The sequence below is a fragment of the Artemia sp. Qi Xiang Cuo genome, chromosome 20 (assembly GCF_049724085.1).
Source record: "Artemia sp. Qi Xiang Cuo chromosome 20, ASM4972408v1, whole genome shotgun sequence".
NCBI classification, from domain to species: domain Eukaryota; kingdom Metazoa; phylum Arthropoda; class Branchiopoda; order Anostraca; family Artemiidae; genus Artemia; species Artemia sp. Qi Xiang Cuo.
Window position 1 is genome coordinate 32,251,837 of NC_142813.1, and position 18,317 is coordinate 32,270,153.

The 18,317-nt window shown below is 36.7% G+C and overlaps 1 protein-coding gene across 1 annotated transcript in view; it reads left to right on the plus strand.

Moving 5' to 3' along the window:
- The window catches only part of Atg14 (autophagy related protein 14), a 49,116-nt gene that overhangs the window by 5,976 nt on the left and 24,823 nt on the right, over nt 1–18,317 (plus strand). Inside the window, exons 2-3 of the mRNA XM_089106472.1 lie at nt 5,285–5,460; nt 10,534–10,684. Coding sequence (XP_088962598.1) covers nt 5,285–5,460; nt 10,534–10,684 — 327 coding nt within the window. The remainder of the gene's footprint in view (nt 1–5,284; nt 5,461–10,533; nt 10,685–18,317) is intronic.

Genomic DNA, 18,317 nt, shown 5'->3' on the forward strand with positions numbered 1-18,317 from the left:
TTAGTTTTACAAGGATACAGCGCCTTAGCGTTGTTGGTCCTTATACTTTCGAATAAATTTATATGTTTCACTTGGTGCTAACTTGCCATTTCTGTTAAAATGCACAGCAGTTTGTGTCGAAAATCTGTATTTTACCCAAATGGACTGGGAGGGATTTAGAGATGTCAGCACCCGGGATGAGAATGACATTTTGCGCCCACCCGTCAATAAACCCATTTTAGAGAAAAGATTATGTTTTTTTACTTCTCTAAAGGATGTATTCATTTATTGTGCATTTTTTTTAATTGTTTTACTATCGTAAATATATTTTTTATGTAAATCCTAAAATGTATAATAAGGTTGATAAAAGAAAAACTCTAAGATTCCAAGTAACAACATTTATTGTTGACAGAGTACACATACAATTTAGATTACACACGATCAATCTTATCCTGTAGATTAAAACTTAACTTTACATGCTTAATCAAAGCAAATATCATTATATTAGTAGAGTTGCTCGTCTGGATTTGCGCAGGCCCCCGTACAAACAGGTTTTTTCTGGTAGGTATTCTACAGGTCATTACACTCTTTCAAAGAGAAACGAGTACGCAATACCGGTCCTAGTGTGATTGATTTTTTGGACAATTGCATTTAGTCAAGACTAGTGTGTTAAGAATGTGTCGTTGCTAAAGCTAACTCTCATTGGAAAAAAGGGGTATAAAGCTTTTTGTTTTTGATAAGAATTGCACAATGAATGTATCGTTTGACGTGGGCATTTCTTATGAGCCAATCAGAGGTTGTTCAATATACGATAACTTGATTTGTGTTTGGGATTTGTATAAAAGTAATTGTTATGTTATTTGCTTGCGTGTATAGGAATTCCCATGTTATTTGCTTGCAGGTATAGATATTCCCTTGTTATTTGCTTGCATGTATAGGAATTCCTATGTTATTTGCTTGCTTGTTTAGGAATTCTCATGTTATTTGATTGCGGGAATAGGACTTCACTTGTTATTTGCTTTCATGTATATTAATAACAAAGTAATGTTCTATCATGAATAATAATTCCTCTGTTATTTGCTTGCTTGTATAGTAATTCCCATGTTATTTGCTTGCATGTATAGGAATTCCCATGTTATTTGCTTGCATGTATAGGAATTCCCAAGTTATTTGTTTGCATGTATAGGAATTCCCATGTTTTTTTCTTGAGTGTAGAGTAATAAATTTTTTATTTTGCGTTCATATAGGGGTAGTCTCTCGGCATTTGTTTGTATGTCCTGGAACTCCGATGTTATTTGCTTGCAAGTCTCGAAATTCCCCTTATCTGTCCGTGCACTCTGTCCCCCCCCATGCTCTTATCCTAGTTTATGTCCCCTTCCTATGCTATTCCAGGAGCTTATGTTCCTTCCTATGCTATTATAAGGGCTTGTCCGTGTGGTTTTTCTTTACTTGGTACCAATTAAAAACAAATTTTTTGTTTTAAATAAGTAGTTATTATATCTTTTAAAAGATCTTTACGAGGTTTGAGACTCTCTGTTTCCTGATTCCGTTTGATTTTTCTTTACTTAGTTATCATTAAAAAATAAATTTTTTTTTTAAATAATTAATTATTTTATCTTTTAAAATAGCTTTACGGGGTTTGATAGACTCGGTTGTCTGATTCCGTGTGATTTTTCTTTACTTGGTGCCCATTAAAAAAGCTGCTAGCGAAAACCCCGTGTGGATGAGTTGAAATAAAAAATTTTAACAAGAAATGGCTGAAAAGTGTTTTTGGGGAGATGGGTTGATTGGCAGAAGGATGTATTAGCGAATTTAAAGTGGAGGGTGAGCTGCTAGCGAAAAAAATCTAAGCTAATAGGGGTTTTTGACCGTAAACTCTAGTTTTTTGTAAGAAAATTATGGAAAATACAATTCGTTGGTTCATAGGTGAAACTTAAGTCTAGGTATGGATCAAAAAATAAACTTTTTCTGTAGAATCTGAGCTAATAAGGGTTTTGACCATAAATTCTAGTTTCCTGCAAGAAAATTACTCAAAATACAATTTTCGCGTTCAAATATGAAAATTATGTCCATTGCCTGGTTCAAATGTGGAAAACCCTACGTGAATGAGTTAGAATAGAAATTTTTTAATAAGAAATTACTGAATATTGTTGTTGAGGAGATGGGTTAATTGTCTGAAGGATGTATTAGCGTAGTTATAGTGGAGGCCGAGTTGCTAGCGAAAAACCCGTGTGGATGAGTTGAAATAAAAAATTTTAACAAGAAATGTCTGAAAAGTGTTTTGGGGGAGATGGATTGATTGGCAGAAGGATGTATTAGCGAAGTTATAGTGGAGGGCAAGTTGCTAGTGAAAAATCTAAGCTAATAAGGGTTTTTGACCGTAAACTCTAGTTTTTTGTAAGAAAATTATGGAAAATACAATTTGTTGGTTCATAGGTGAAACTTAAGTACAGGTATTGTTTGAAAAATACACTCTTTCTCTAGTATCTGAGCTACTATGGGTTTTGAAACCCGTGTGGACGATTTGAAATAAAAAATTTTAACAAGACATGTATGACAAGGGGTTTGGGGGGGAGGGGTTGATTGCCAGAAGGATGTATTAGCGAAGTTATAGTGGAGGGCAAGTTGCTAGTGAAAAATCTAAGCTAATAAGGGTTTTTGACCGTAAACTCTAGTTTTTTGTAAGAAAATTATGGAAAATACTATTTGTTGATTCATAGGTGAAACTTAAGTCCAGGTATGGATTGAAAAATAAACTATTTCTGTAGAATCTGAGCTAATAAGAGTTTTTGACCATAAACTCTAGTTTCCTGTAAGAAAATTATGGAAAATACAATTCTCTTCTTCAAATGTGAAACTTAGGTCAATTCTCTGGTTCAAATGTGAAACTTAAGTCCAGTTTCGGATGCTCATAATAATGAGGACTGATGGTTCTAATTCAATATTTTTTTTTCAAAAAAGCAAACAATTTTTTTTAAACTTCGAAATTATTCAACCTTTTTTTTTGTACGTATCTTAAAATGACAAAATATGCTTACGGCTCTAACAATTGAAATCGGTGATTGGTCAGAGACACGATTTGGCTTTCCCACTGGCATTATATGTCCTGATATCGACACTACCTAATCTAATGCATGTATTAAATCAGTATTTTCTACGCAGTAGTACGATAAACACATAAGTCATATCTTTTAAAAAAGTGAAGATGGAGCATTTTAATAAATTGTGTTCACATGTCTATGTTATTGTAGCATTGAATGCTGACAAGGAGAAGTATTCAAACTATGAAACAAGTAAAAATGGTAGCACTATTGGAAATGTATGTGTGCATTGTCATGACAGTAAGGAATTTAATTTCTTTGGAGTACCAAAAAATTCAACTCTTTTTATGGTGGATATGCAAGAGTGAGATATCCAGAGATGATAGCACTCAAAGAAAATGCCAAAATAAAAATAATAGTTGATGAAGAAGGACATCTTCTTGCCAGTGCTTGTGGTAACATGCTACCTATTGTTACACCCCATCGTCAACTTTCGGGTATTAGCATTCAACGGAAGATCAAAAGAAGACATGCATACTCTTCTACTAATATCATAAACCATATCTTGTCGACGTGCCGAAACTGTTACCTGTGTAAAAATAATGTTGTAATAGACAGTGAAATTGCCGGAAAAATAAAAAGGGCATTGGCAGAAAATATCACTAATGAATATAAATATGAATCGATGAAAAATAAAGTGGCAGCAAACTTCACTACCGCTAATCAAACAATTAATGAACCAAATAATAGCAAAGATAAAGTGCATATTGAACATGTGGATGACCCCCCATTAGAAATGTGTTCACATGCTAGTGTTATTGTAGCATTGAATGCTGACAAGGAAGAAGCATTTGAACTATGAAACAAGTACAAGTGGTAGCACTATCGGAAACGTATGCGTGCGTTGTCATGACACTTTGGAATTAAATTTCTTTGGAGTACCAAAAAAATTCAATTATACAAATGGTGGATATGGGAAAGTATCATTTCCAGAGATGTTAGTACTCAAAGAGAATGCCAACATAAAAATAATAGTTTAGTTGTATTTGAATTGAAAGATATGGAAACGGAATGAGAGAAAGGCTGGTCATCAGCTCGGGAACTTAAACCATTTCCTTCAAGACCCAGGTCTTCGATCGGAGCAGGAACTCGAAATGATTAAAATACACGTAACTATTTGAACTTAATGCTATTGACTAGAAATACATTCGGTATTTTTGTCTGTAATAACTGTTTTATTGATTCCAAGATAAAGTGAGTTTCGGCCAGTATCTAGCCAAAATCAATAAAAAAGGATACCACAAAGAAAAAAAAAATAATCAACAGATATTTGTGGGACTAGATTAATTTGTCGAATTCAAATTCTTTTTTTTTTAAAGATATAATATGAATTGTGTTTCAATACTCATTACTTCAATAATAGTCATTGTAATATCAACAATAATATAAATAACTGGATATTCTCTCCCTTTCTCTCTCAAATTTACCGTTAATCAAATAGGGTGTATTTGATAGCAAATTGTTTACCTAAGGCAGATCTGTCTTAATTGAAAAAACAACTTTTTAGGAGTGATCCTGTATTTGTAAAGGAAGTGAACAAATTTTTGTCGTGGAGTGACTGATGGGTGAATAGGTTTGTATGCATAAAAATGTATAATAAGTAAGAAGGACGATTGCATATCATCATCATTAATAGTCATTGGGCCTCCAAAATCAAGACACATTTTTTGCAAAAATTATTTTTGAGTAATTGCAGTCTAAAGTTCCGAAAATAATGGAAAACAACGCATTACAGGCAAAGATAATTAAAAAAGAGTTGCTTCAAAATGAAGCAAAAGAAATTGGGAATTTATATAACAGGGCGAATAATAAAACTCCGCTCATTTAGCACAAAACCTGTTATCAGCAATGGAGTGTGTTTTGGTGACGCTAGCATGTTAAGGTTAATTTTGAAAAAAAATTATTAGAGTTGAAAGATGAATTTGACATTTAATGCAAAATCTCTGGAACTAGCGTTTGAAAAACACGCATCTAATACTCTATACAAATATAAGAAATAGTTCGTATGCGTACCTGCATAATGGGGGTTTTTATTCTTTTGAGACTGGTCCGAAGGCCCCCTTCTTTGGGTAAATTTTACAACTAGTGGCATAAGAATGCGCTTTTTAGTTTCTCTTCTTCTAGGAAAAAGCTCCTACCCCTCTAGGGTCAGATCTGTCTGCATCTATGCATCTATTTTTGTTCATCTATTTTGTATATTTCAGCATGGAAGAAGAAGATAATTCTCCAATCACTGCAGCCCTAGTTGAGGCATCTAACACGTCATACCATTACGGGAAGTGGATTGAAACACCAGTCATTTCCCAGCAGCGAAAAGTCGTTCAAATTGTACAAAGTCGTATTCCCCTATCAGTTACTGACTCGCTTTTTCAGATACTAGGTAACCTCCTCTTTTTTTAATTCCTTCTGACATTTTCTTTAATTATATGCTATTTTATAAAACAAAGGGGAGGTGGGAGGGTTGTCGCTATATTGGATGATTGGACGAGTTGAGTTCCGATTTTGCTTAGTGAAACCATCGATGAATGTTGTATTGGTTCTTTTAGGTGAAACTTGCTAACCAAATAAGGATTTTACTTGTCCAATGGGAAGAAAGTGACCCAAGCTGGCATCAAACGAGGGACAGGGGCATGGTATATTTTAAGGTCTCAGACGATGCTAATATTATTTAAAGATGAGTATAACTACCCTATGGAGCTATCCTGGGACAGAATGTCGTCATCATTTCTGGTGGATTTGCTTTTTTTTAGCTGTAAGTCTGTTTGGAAGAAATTGAATTTTTGATTAAAAATTTGATTTTTTTATTTAGATTTTAATTAATAAAAAATTTAATGTTAGAGCCCAGTAAATAAACCTTGCAATGATTTCAGAAGTAACATAAAGAGTTGTGATAAAAAATTCATAGTGTTGTTTAAAAAAAATGAGCTTATCAACGAGTTTACAAAGCTCAGGGATTGCAACCCCAAAAAATTTTTTATCCAGTTCCAAAACATTAAATAGTGCTGATTAAATATGTGTCACCTGGGTTAATTTACTGTATATCCGATTGTCGAATCAGCATCAAAAAAAATTTTCGTTTTGAAACATGCTTTGCGGTGCTAGGTACATTAAGTATTACTAGTACCACAACCCAGTTTATTTGATAGTTTTACATGAAGTTTCTTCCAGGATCTAGAACGCTTTTGTAACACGAGATGCCTCACTGGGGGGAGGGATTCAACCCCTAAACCTCCTCGCCCCATAGATATTCTTCCACAGAAATATAAGCTATTCACACGGAATTCTGACTTTTCGTCAGAATCACTTTACACGTTTTAAGTACCGTAAGGGATTTGTTTTTTTTTTCGTTTCACTTGTAGGCTTGACGTTAGAATACTTGCTTAGTAAACTGATCTATTTCACAGAATCATGGTCAGCGCCATTTATGAAATAACCTTTGGGCCTAATCATAGGATAAGAATGTTTGTTTCTTGATCCATTAGATAAAAATTTGTATTAAGCCTGGAGCTTGTCAAATAAAGGATTCGTTTTAACATCTTAAGAGACAGACTCTTAAGTGTTGACAAAACTCTAAAGAGACACAGAAGAAAAAGCAAAAGAAAACATATAAAAGAGCCCACATATATAAAACATATATATCTAGAATCATCAAATGAGAAATGGCTTCATCCAAGCGTTAATGGTTAAACGGCAAGAAATAGTAAATCAAGTTATATGCGTTGAATTCGGTTAGTTTGTTTAATGAATGGAGGGGTAAAGTTCATTAGTGACCAGGGTTACTACCATGGTCAGTTCCTAAAGTGCTACAGTTGCCCAAATTTGCCTGCTACACAGCGATTTTCGGTGCTAAAGTCAAAAAATTGACTGTAATAGTGCTAAAATTGAACTTTGGTGCTACAGGTGGCAATTCTGTTTGTGAGTATTCCTTCTTAAAACCAATTTCATAAGAGGATGCACTCTGTATTTATAAGAGAGTACCCTATTTTATATTTCTGACAAAATTTTTAATTTTCAATCATTTATTTATGTCAATCCCTTTGATATAAAAAAAAAATGGTATAAATTCTTTGACCTGATTCTGAGGCTCATAATGATGTTGAGAAAGATTGCGAAAAGTCTCTATTTGCCCTATCCTTTTTAATCTGAATTTTGAATTTTATTTTCCCAGAAACAGGCAGTAAAATGAATGCTATTTTTTTGCTGGAGATATAAGAACATTCATCCCATTTTTAATACAATACTTAGCAATACAGATGCGATTAAAAATACAAGGTGCCTAGACGAAGCCTTAAGGAAAGATTGAGAGTCTGATCTAAGCTGTTTCTTTCTAAAATTTGAAGACTCCGAATCGAAGTTCGTGAAGAGAGTTCAGTTTACCCATATCTCAAACGGGTTAGCCTATATATATATATTTATTTATGCCCGCTTACAATGGAGAAATGGAGAAAAAAAAGCGGAGTACAGAATGAAACAAAAAAAGAAGAAAAATATGTTCAACACTAAAAATTAAATACAGGTACTTCATTCACAGAAACAGTTGAGTCAGCGGTGAGTCGTAGAGTTTACTGAGGGATCGTCTTGAGGCTCTCCGTTCTAGATCAATCACCTTGGTTGATGGATCAAGGATTCCATATATGGATGAGATCTCCGTGTTAGAAAATCTCAGTGGAAGTCTCAGTAAAAATTTTGCAAATCTGTAGTACTTGGTTCGTATTGTTCAACGCTCGGTGAGGTACAGCATTACCCAAAAGTGTGATATGTACCAGATGGCAGGAGAGACGATAGCGTTGAATAATTTTTACTTAATACAACGATTAAATTACCTCGTGGATGTTACACCTTTTCCATTTGCTGAGCGGATAGATTTACAGACTGATTCGGTCTACAAGCCTTTAATTGACCTAGGCGTCTGACCGCACGTGATATCAAGGTAATTTAGGGACTGGGACTTGTGCATTCTGATACCATCAAGGATAAGATTGGAATTGGCCAAGTTAGTGCCGCTAAAAACAATAAATTCCGTGTTCTCTATGTTGACTCGTAGTCCTATTCTTCTGTATAGGGTCACTAAACGACGAAGATTCTCCTGTAGACCCCTCAGCATGCTGCTTAGGAGCAACAAGTCATCTGCATAAGAAATGAAACTTAGATCCAAGCCCTCCAAAAAGAAAGTCCCACGAACGAATCTAGTTACAGAGTAAATCGCAGAATTAAAGATGATAGGGCTTAGAGTAGATCCTTGCCGAACTCCTTTGAAGAGCCGAATGGGTTCAGAAAGCTTCTGCTTGAGGTGACCGGCGATTGTTTCCCATCCCAAAGCTAGACGAATATGCGTGTGGGAGTACCAGTCATGGAGAACAAGGACAATGTGGGGGTCGACTCCTGAATCTAAGAGGCACCACAGTGCTTGCGATTGGACGACAGAATCGAACGCAGCGGAAATGTCGACACTGCAGGCAAAGAGTGGCTCTTTAACTAAAGATGTAGACCTCATTATTCTTCTTAGTAGCCGATGGGCGTGTCCACAGCCCAACCCATTTCTGAATCCAAGTTGTTTGTCTCCCATTAGAGCGTGCGACGTAATATAGGGCAACAGTACCTTCTCAAATACTTTGCTGATAACCGATGAAACGTGATTGGTCTGTAGCTTTTACAAAGCAAGGGATCTCGATTCTTTTTCAGAATATTGGATGTGCGGCAACCATGAAAGTTGGCAGGTGTGAGTCCCTGCTCGATACTCATTTGGAATAGTAAGGCTAAGTACTCATGTAGACGTTCTGTGCCGTGCTGTAAGTGCCTCGGAGTGATCCCATCGAGCCCTGGAGACTTGTTCTTTTTCAATTTTCTCATAATTATCTCAATATGCCATTTGGAAACAATGACATCAGTGTGGCAGAGTTTTGTGCTGATTAATTGCCTATCTATCTCAGATTTATATATGGAGTCCAGCTCGTTGGGTGGTGGCGCAAACACGTCCTTGTAATGGTTTACCCAACTTTCATCGGGAATGGGACTTTGCACATCAGCGTCGGCCCTTTTAGATTGGAATCGCTTTTATAAGATGTTTGGGTCACTCCTGCAATCACAAGACAACTTCTCCACTTGCTGGATTTGCATATTCTCGACACTACGCTTGAATTCTTTTTTGGCATGTCAAAAGCACTGAAAAACTACTCCAGAGCGGGGTTTGTCGCAGTCCTTCCACAATTCGTACCAGAACTTGGATCTCTTCTTGGCAAACTTGATACTTGGGTTATCTCATCCCTTTTTACGAGTGTTGGGGTACACTTTTGCCACTGGAACAGCGGCAGATTCCGCAAGCTTCATCGAATGAACAATTTCGGAGCAAAAGATGTTCAGGGCTAGTCTGTCTTCATTTTGGCCATGAGTAAGCATGTGGAACGGTACTTTGATTTTAGCAAGAGTTGAGTCAAGAATATCTTTGTACAAGGACTGATCTATCCTTTGCCATTCACTCTTGATAAACCATGATCGCCTGGGGCACCGCTTGTAGGTGGAGAATGGTACCATTAAGCTAATCCCAAGGTGATCGCTACAGTTGTGTTCCGAGTCAACAATGGCTTTAATCCCGGTCGGAAGTAGGAAATTTACGAAAAAGTGATCGATATCTGATGTAGCCAGGGATGCGCTGTGGACAAACGTGAAGGACTAGGATTTTGGAACCGGGGCCACAGCGTCTGGCAGACACCCCCTTAATATGGTGAAAAAACGATCATCATCCAGAAGCTGACAGTTGAAGTCCCCACAGATAATAATCTTTTCTGACTTGTATTGTTCGGCCAACCTCCCGAGTCTCGCACAAGCCTTCGTGTAACGCCTTTACTTCGTGTCACCCATGTATTTCCTGAATCTGCTTAAATAAAATAAACTTGGTATCAGAGTTCGAGTGAAATGGAAGATGTATATCCTGTCCGCCTTATCCTATCGATTCATGATATCTAAGAAACAACTAGATTTTCTTATGGATCTGTCTCCATTGAAAATAAAGACGGTTTTAATTTCCAACTACAATTGCTAAAAATCTGAATATTTTAATGGAATTTTCTTTCAAAGCACGGGGGGTGGGGACAACGGTGTAAACCCTGATCCCTTAGATTTTATTTTCTTTAAATTGTAAAAATGTATTTATTGCAGTTTGTCAAAGTTTAGTGGGGGGGGGGGGGGTTGAGAGTATGCGTAAAGTGTAATACAAATTATTTCAACTGGTTTTTGAACTCTCCAAAATAAGCGTTTATCAACATAATTGAGCTTTCATACCGAGCTGAATATTTTTCTAGAATTCTTGTTTTAAGATGAGTTGTGTAGGGAATTTCTACCTTTTATTCAAGTTGCGTGAAGTTGATTTTGGGAGTCGAAGTGACCACACACTCCATTCTGTTAGAATTCTTGATCGGTTGCAATACTGTCAATTAAAATTTCAAATCTATGTCAGATTCAGGAGTTACAGTTGCCTCTTTGAGTAGCTCTATGGATCCTTTTGAATTAACGAATTGTATACTACCGGGTCTGGCATATTCAGCTCAACTGACCAACTTATATAGCTACTTTCTAAACGTTAAACTGCCAAAAAGGGTTTCGTACAGGTAAAACAATTTTCTCTTTAGATCTACTTTTTTTTGTCGTTTTGATTCCTTTCTTCCGAGTGAAGAAACATAACCGGAGTTCTTTCCTTTAAACAGATCTAGCTTACTGCTATTACCTAATTTACATTTTCATTATCCAATAGAAGATTTCAGAAAAGGGGCACGGAGTTCGGTAATGAGATATTTCCAGGTCATTACTATACCCTTGCATGATGATCGCAAGAAAAAGCCACATATTACGATGGCATTAAATTTTGGGCAAAGTGTAGTTTAAAATTTGTCTATATACGATTTTCCTTCTGAGTCAAATTGCCCAAAACAAAAAACAAGATTTAGTAAAATGAAGTTTAAATGAGCTGTGTTTTCGTGTAAACATAACATCGTACACGTCGCTTAAATCTTGACGTATTTATGAAATATTTTTCGTTTTTCCACTTGCAGGATTTATATTCATGGCCAATAGAAAGATACAAAATTAGTTTTTTCTTTTTCTGGAAAATTTAACGTTCAGTTGCATGCAAGGTATGTACATGAGGACTGCAAAAAGCTTATTGTGTTTTCAATCAAATTAGGAACGTCCCGGGAAGCATTTCTGCAGTGTTGCTTACAATTTGCCAGGACTAGTCTATAGCCACTGTCTGAGCTTATGAATTGCATGCTAAACCTCGCCCGACACTCTAGGTAGGCGGGCGAGCCCTGTTAGGCTTTGGACTGGACGCTTATTTGCCTGCGATTCCAGGCGACTTAACGGTCGTCTGTCAATTCTAAAAGTTGGTCAACCTGCCTGAGGCTCTAAGTGGGCTTGCCTCTCCAAAAGCTATCACACAAGTATTTGTCCAATTTGAGAGTCATAGCTACTCCCGGTGTTTGCCCGTGCCGTTTACCAAAACACTTGGAAAACTATAGTCTTCCCCGTTCGCCTGCGAGTCCAGGGGACTTGTCTGTCATGTGTCAATCCTAAGATATGGTAGTCCGCCTGAGACTCTAAGTGGGAAAGCCTATTAGGCTTAGGTCACTTGTTCGCCTGTGAGTCCAAGAAATTCAGTCCGCTGTTTTGCCTACAAGTCCAGTCCACATTGTTTGTCATTAATTAAAAAAAAACTTTCCGAAAAATTAGATTTTCAAAGAAAAGTAGACCCCATTTTAAACTTAAGCTCAGGAAATACAAATATCTTTTAAAATTCAAAGTCAAAACGACCAGAAATTATTATTAAAGAATAAATGAAACCCAAAACGAACAGAAATTAAATAAAAATCATAGCAAACAAACATACAACAAGTAATAATATAAATGAATAAATAGATCTTAAAACGAAAACAAATATTTTGCTATTAAAGTATAAATGAAACTTAAAACGAACAGAAATTAAATAACAATCAATGCGAACAAACATACAATATATATATTAATGTAAATGAATAAATAAATCTTAAAACGAGTGAAACTTAAATTGAATATGCAAATCAAGTTTGAATCGAATAAAAATAACTACAAACAAGAGTTTCGGTATCGCCTCACTGCAGAAGCCTAAAACCTACTGCGTCATTGGCGCTTTACTGAAAACATTTCTTTCATTAATTAATATTCTAGGGCATAAATATCAGCATATTTAGATTAAATTGATAATGCATATTTTTTTTCAGTAAACTAATTTGAATTTTTTTTCAGTAAAGTACAAATTATATTCTCGTTTTTAAAAAGCATAGGGGTTTTGAACCCTACTCATATTAATTTAACTCATATTAATTAATTAAGGGGTTTTGAACCCTACTCATATTAATTACTCAAATGCTCGTTTTGAGTTTGACTCTAATATTTATTTTAATATTTGTTCGTTTTGGGTTTCATTTATTTATTGATACTGATTTGGGGTAGTTGTATGCTTGGTAGATTATATGATAGTCCGGACGCCAGGTGTTGAAAGTGTGAATCATACAATGACGCAGTAGGTTTTAGGCTTCTGCAGTGAGGCGATACCCAAACTCTTGTTTGTAGCTACTTTTATTCCATTCAAACTTGATTTGCATATTCAATTTAAGTTTCACTCGTTTTAAGATTTATTTATTCATTTACATTAATATATGTTGTATGTTTGCTCGCATTGATTGTTATTTAATTTCTGTTCGTTTAAGTTTCGTTTATACTTCAATAGCAAAATATTTATTTTTTCGTTTTAGGCTTGATTTTCATATTCAATCTAAGCATTACTTGCTTTAAGATCTATTTATTCATTTATATTATTACTTGTTTTTTGTTTTTGGCTATGATTGTCTATTTAATTTCTGTTCATTTTGGGTTTCATTTATTCCTTAATAGTGATCTCTAGTCGTTTTGAGTTTTAATTTTATATTGTATTTGTACCTGCTGAGCTTAAATTTAAAATGGCCTTTACTTTTCTTTGAAAAACCTATTTTTCGGAAAGTTTTTTTTTAATTAATTTTTTTTTCGTTTTTGATTGCAAAAAGTTTCAAGTTTTTTTGGAACGGGGGGGGGAGGGTGCTTCCTGTCCGATTATTCTTGACTTTAAAAAACGGATCTAGGGCTTTCAGTTTAAATCGAATGAGTTTTTTTTCAAAGTCTGTACGATTACCTCTATGATAAAAACATTATATATGAACAATAGACAGCTTGCATAACTTGTGGACAGCGATTGACAACAATGAATGGATTGAAAAAATAGATCCAATAAGGGGGTTTAGACCATTTCACTTGCTGACACAAAGGGATCACGACTGTTAGGAATTGACCTTAATAGGATTTTGTGTGCCAAAGTAATTTTACATCTATCTCAGAGTATGTATTTTAACCTTATAATTGGATAATTATAATATATTTCCTATGTGTTCTTCCCATACAAAACGCTCTCCCATAAGTTATAAACCCCCTTTAATAAGTTATGCCCCAGGGTATAACTTACAACCCAGGCCCTGGTGGGATGTGTCGACACCTGAGTTTTTTTGTTATAAGAACTTAGAATTGTTTTAACAAATTGATAATATAAAAATTTATCTCAAAGGTATTTAGGGAGTGGAGGAGGGGGGGGGGCGAGTTCCTCTCCTATCTCGTTTGTCTCTTGAAAAGTGAACAAGCACTTTCAATTTCTAATCAAATGAGCATTCTCCAAAGTTTATACAAGCATCCCTTCCATAAGAAATAATTGGAAGGATTCAGAGAATCCTTAAATTACAACTCTTGCCCTGAGGGCTGTCGGGGAGTTGTCATCCTCAAAGACCTAATTTCCAGAACTTAAAACTACGTTTAATAAAATGGCTGTCTCAAAATTTTGATTGTTGCCCTCCAATCACTTTCGACTATTAAAAAGGGCACTATCCCTTTGAATTTCCAATCGAATGAGCCTTTTTTGAAGTTTCTATGACAACGCCTTCTATAAAAAACCGTATATGCCCCCAGGGCATAACTTAAAACCCTTGCCCTGAGGGTTGTGGGGGATTGTCCTGCTCAAAAATATATTTTCTATCTGGAAATCAACTATGCTGAACGAAATGGCTATCTCAAAATTTTGATTGGATGTGTTTGGGGAAATGATCAGCCTGGAAGGGGAGGGGGGCAGTTGCCCTCCAATTACTTTCGACTATTAAAAAGGGCACTATCCCTTTGATTTTCCAATCGAATGAGCTTTTTTTGAAGTTTCTACGAGAACGCCTTCTATAAAAACCTTATATGCCCCCAGGTCATATCTTAAAACCCTTGCCCTGAAGGTCTTGGGGGAGTTTCCTCCTCAAAAACATATTTTGTATCTGGAAATCTACTACACTGAACAAAATGGCTATCTCAAAATTTTGATTGGATGTGTTTGGGGAAATGATGGGTGTCGGGGGGGGGGCTAGTTGCACTCCAATCCATTTTGACTATTAAAAAGGGCACTAGCCCTTTAATTTCCAATCAAATGAGCCTGTTTTTAAGTTTCTACAACAACGCCTTCTATGAAAACCTTATATGTCCCCAGGGCATAGCTTAAAACCCTTGCCCTGAAGGTTGCGGGGGATTGCCCTCGTCAAAAATGTAGTTTCTTTCTGGAAATCAACTACGCTGAACAAAATGGCTATCTAAAAATTTTGATTGGATGTGTTTGGGGAAATGATCGGCGTGGGAAGGGAGGGGGGCTAGTTACACTCGGATCACTTTTGACTATTGAAAAGGGTACGAGCCCTTTAATTTCAATCGAATGAGCCTGTTTTGACGTTTTTACGACTACGCCTTCTATAAAAACCTTATATGCCCCGAGGGAATAACTTAAAACCCCTTACTTGATGGTTGTGAGGGAGTGTCCTCATAACATATAAATTTTCTTGATAGAAATAAAAGCCTATGAAAAAAAAGATCGTCTCAATAATGGGAGGGGAGGGGGTTAGGGGAATGATGTGCGTGGGGGGGGGGCCATTGGCCCTTATATCATTTTTGCCTTTTATAAATGACACCATCGCTTACATTTCCAAACGATTGAGATTGTTTTTAAGTTTATGAGACAACGCCTTCTGTAAAAACCTTATATGCCCCCAGGGCATAACTTAAAACCCTTGCCCTGAGGGTTGTGGGGGAGTGTCCTCCTCAAAAATATATTGTCTATCTGTAAATCAACTACGCTGAACAAAATGGCTATCTAAAAATTTTGATTGGATGTGTTTGGGGGAATGATGGGCACGGGGGGGCTAGTTGCCCTCCAATCATTTTTGACTATTAAAAAGGGCACTAGCCCTTTCATTTCCAATCGAATGAGCCTTTTTTGAAGTTTCTACGACAACACCTTCTATAAAAACCTTATATACCCCCAGGGCATACCTTAAAACCTGTTCCCCGAGGGTTGTGGGGGATTGCTATCAACAGAATAACATTTGATATCTCGCAGTACAAACTGGTGATAAACATGGCTTTACCCACTCATGTAGTGAATGTGTTTGGGGGAAGGATGGCCAGGGGGGCTAGTTACCCTCAAATCATTTTCGGGTATTAAAAAGGGCACTAACCCTTTAATTTCTAATTGAAGGAGCTTGTTCTGAAGTTTCTACGACAACGCCTTCTATAAAAACCTTATATACCCCCAGGGCATAACTTAAAGCCCTTGCCCTGAGGGTTTTGGGGGAGTGTCCTCCTCAAAAATATATTGTCTATCTGGAAATCAACTGCGCTGAACAAAATGCCTATCTGAAAATTTTGATTGGATGTGTTTGGGGAAATGATGGGCGTTGGGGGGGGGAGGGGGCTAGTTAATTTTCAATCACTTTCGACTATTAAAAAGGGCACTAGCTCTTTAATTTCCAATTGAATGAGCCTGTTTTGAAGTTTCCACGACAACGTCTTCTATAAAAACCTTATATGCCCCCAGGGCATAGCTAAAAACCCTTGCCCTGAGGGATGTGGGGGGGTATCCTCAAAAATATATTTTCTATCTGGAAATCAACTACGCTGAACAAAATAGCTATGTCCAAATTTTGATTGGATGTATTTGGGGGAAGGATGGGCGTGGGGGGGGGGCTAGTTGCCCTCCAATCATTTTCGACTATTAAAAAGGGCACTGGTCCTTTAATTTCCAATCGAATGAGCCTGGTCTGAAGTTTCTACGACAACGCCTTCTATAAAAACCTTATATGCCCCCAGGGCATAACTTAAAACCCTTGCCCTGAGGGTTGCGGGGGAGTGTCCTCAAAAATATATTTTCTGTCTGGAAATCAACTACGCTGAACAAAATGGCTATCTCAAAATTTTGATTGGATGTGTTTGGGGGAAGGATGGGCGTGGGGGGGGGGGGGCTAGCTGCCCTCCAATCATTTTCGACTATTAAAAAGGGCACTAGTCCTTTAATTTCCAATCGAATGAGCCTGTTTTGAAGTTTCTACAGCAACGCCTTCAATAAAAGCCTTATATGCCCCCAGGGCATAACTTAAAACCCTTGCCTTGAGGTTTGTGGGGGAGTGTCCTCCTCAAAAATATATTTTCTATCTGGAAATCAACTATGCTGAACAAAATGGCTATCTTATAATTTTGATTGGGTGTGTTTGGGGAAATGATGGGCGTGGGGGGGGGGAGGGGGCTAGTTACACCCAATTACTTTCGACTATTAAAAAGGGCACTAGCTCTTTAATTTCCAATCGAATGAGCCTGTTTTGAAGTTTCTATGACAACGCCTTCTATAAAAAAACCTTATATGCCCCCAGGACGTAACTTAAAACCCTTGCCCTGAGGGATATGGGGGAGTATCCTCCTCAAAAATATATTTTCTATCTGGAAATCAACTATTCTGAACAAAATGGCTATCTCAAAATTTTGATTGGATGTGTTTGGGGGAATTATGGGCGCGGGGGGGGGGGGGGCTAGTTGCCCTCCAATCACTTTTGACTATTAAAAAGGGCCCTAGAACTCTCGATTTTCCATCGAATGAGCCCCCTTTGAATCTTCTACGACAATCCCTTCCATATGAAGTGCCTCTGGGAAAAAAAAAATAATAATAAAACATTGGAGCCGTATGGCCTTTACTATAGGCGACGCTACAGCGTTGCCTCTGATGAGCCAAACCACAAATCTCGACCATCCCTTAGTTCTATGACTATCTACCTTAGTCCGGCCCTAGGACGGACGGATGATAGACTATCTATCAATAAGTGAAAATGACATCATTTTTATACAATCCTGAAAAAGGCTTATGCCAGCTTTGCGTCTCACTCAGACTATCTGTCTTGGCTTTGTATCCCATTGGACAATGGCTTGATGGCAGCTTGATTTTAATTCAAGACAGTTTCTCATTAATACAATTGCTCAGACAAATTTGCCATAGACTAATTTTATGCGGCGATAGGATTGTCGAATTTCTCGATAATAATGCTTGGACTATGCTGAATAACCGACTCTGAATAATTCTCGATCGTTATTCCAGAAGTTTGAAGTTTACTTTACAGTTAAGAACTAAAAACCCCTTAAGTTATGACAGTTGTGCAATTGAGTTGGCTCTGGTAAACTGTCCTTCTTGAGAGTTATATACGGTGCTTGAATTAGCATATTTTTTGTCCCTGAAGTTAAGGAAATAGCCCAAGTTTTCTTTCATATGTGTTGAAATTGTAAGGATTTAAGATATTTAATTAAAAAAAAGGGGAGGGGGATGAAAAAATTGCTTCAAACTGTTCATTTTGCCGACATTACTGTTGACAAAATAACGATACATTGAAAGAGGCTCACTAATGCAAAGGAATTTCTAAATGGGAAAAGTAAAACAGTAGAAAGTTTTCTTTTATTATTATTATTTTTTTGTAGCTGTTATTAATAGAAGAATTAGGATGGAATTGTCGTATAAACTTCAAAGACAGCCTATTCAATCGTAAAATAAAACTTATAATTCCTTATATAAACCGTTATGGAGCATATGACGCCTCTTCATTGTCCCGATTACCCCCAGGCACCCCTTATTGCCCATATTTCATTTTAGCTACTTTATTGAGGATGGTCAAAATAATTTTCCGAGGGTAACATGAAACAAAATCCCAGGGGCAAATGTCTCTAAGCTAACGGTTTTAAATTGTGTAATGACCCTTGCACGACAGAAGCTTCATGGATATATTTTAGTATAAAGCTGCACATGTTGTTCCTTATTAAGACCAGAGTCATACAAGGATTTTTGATTTG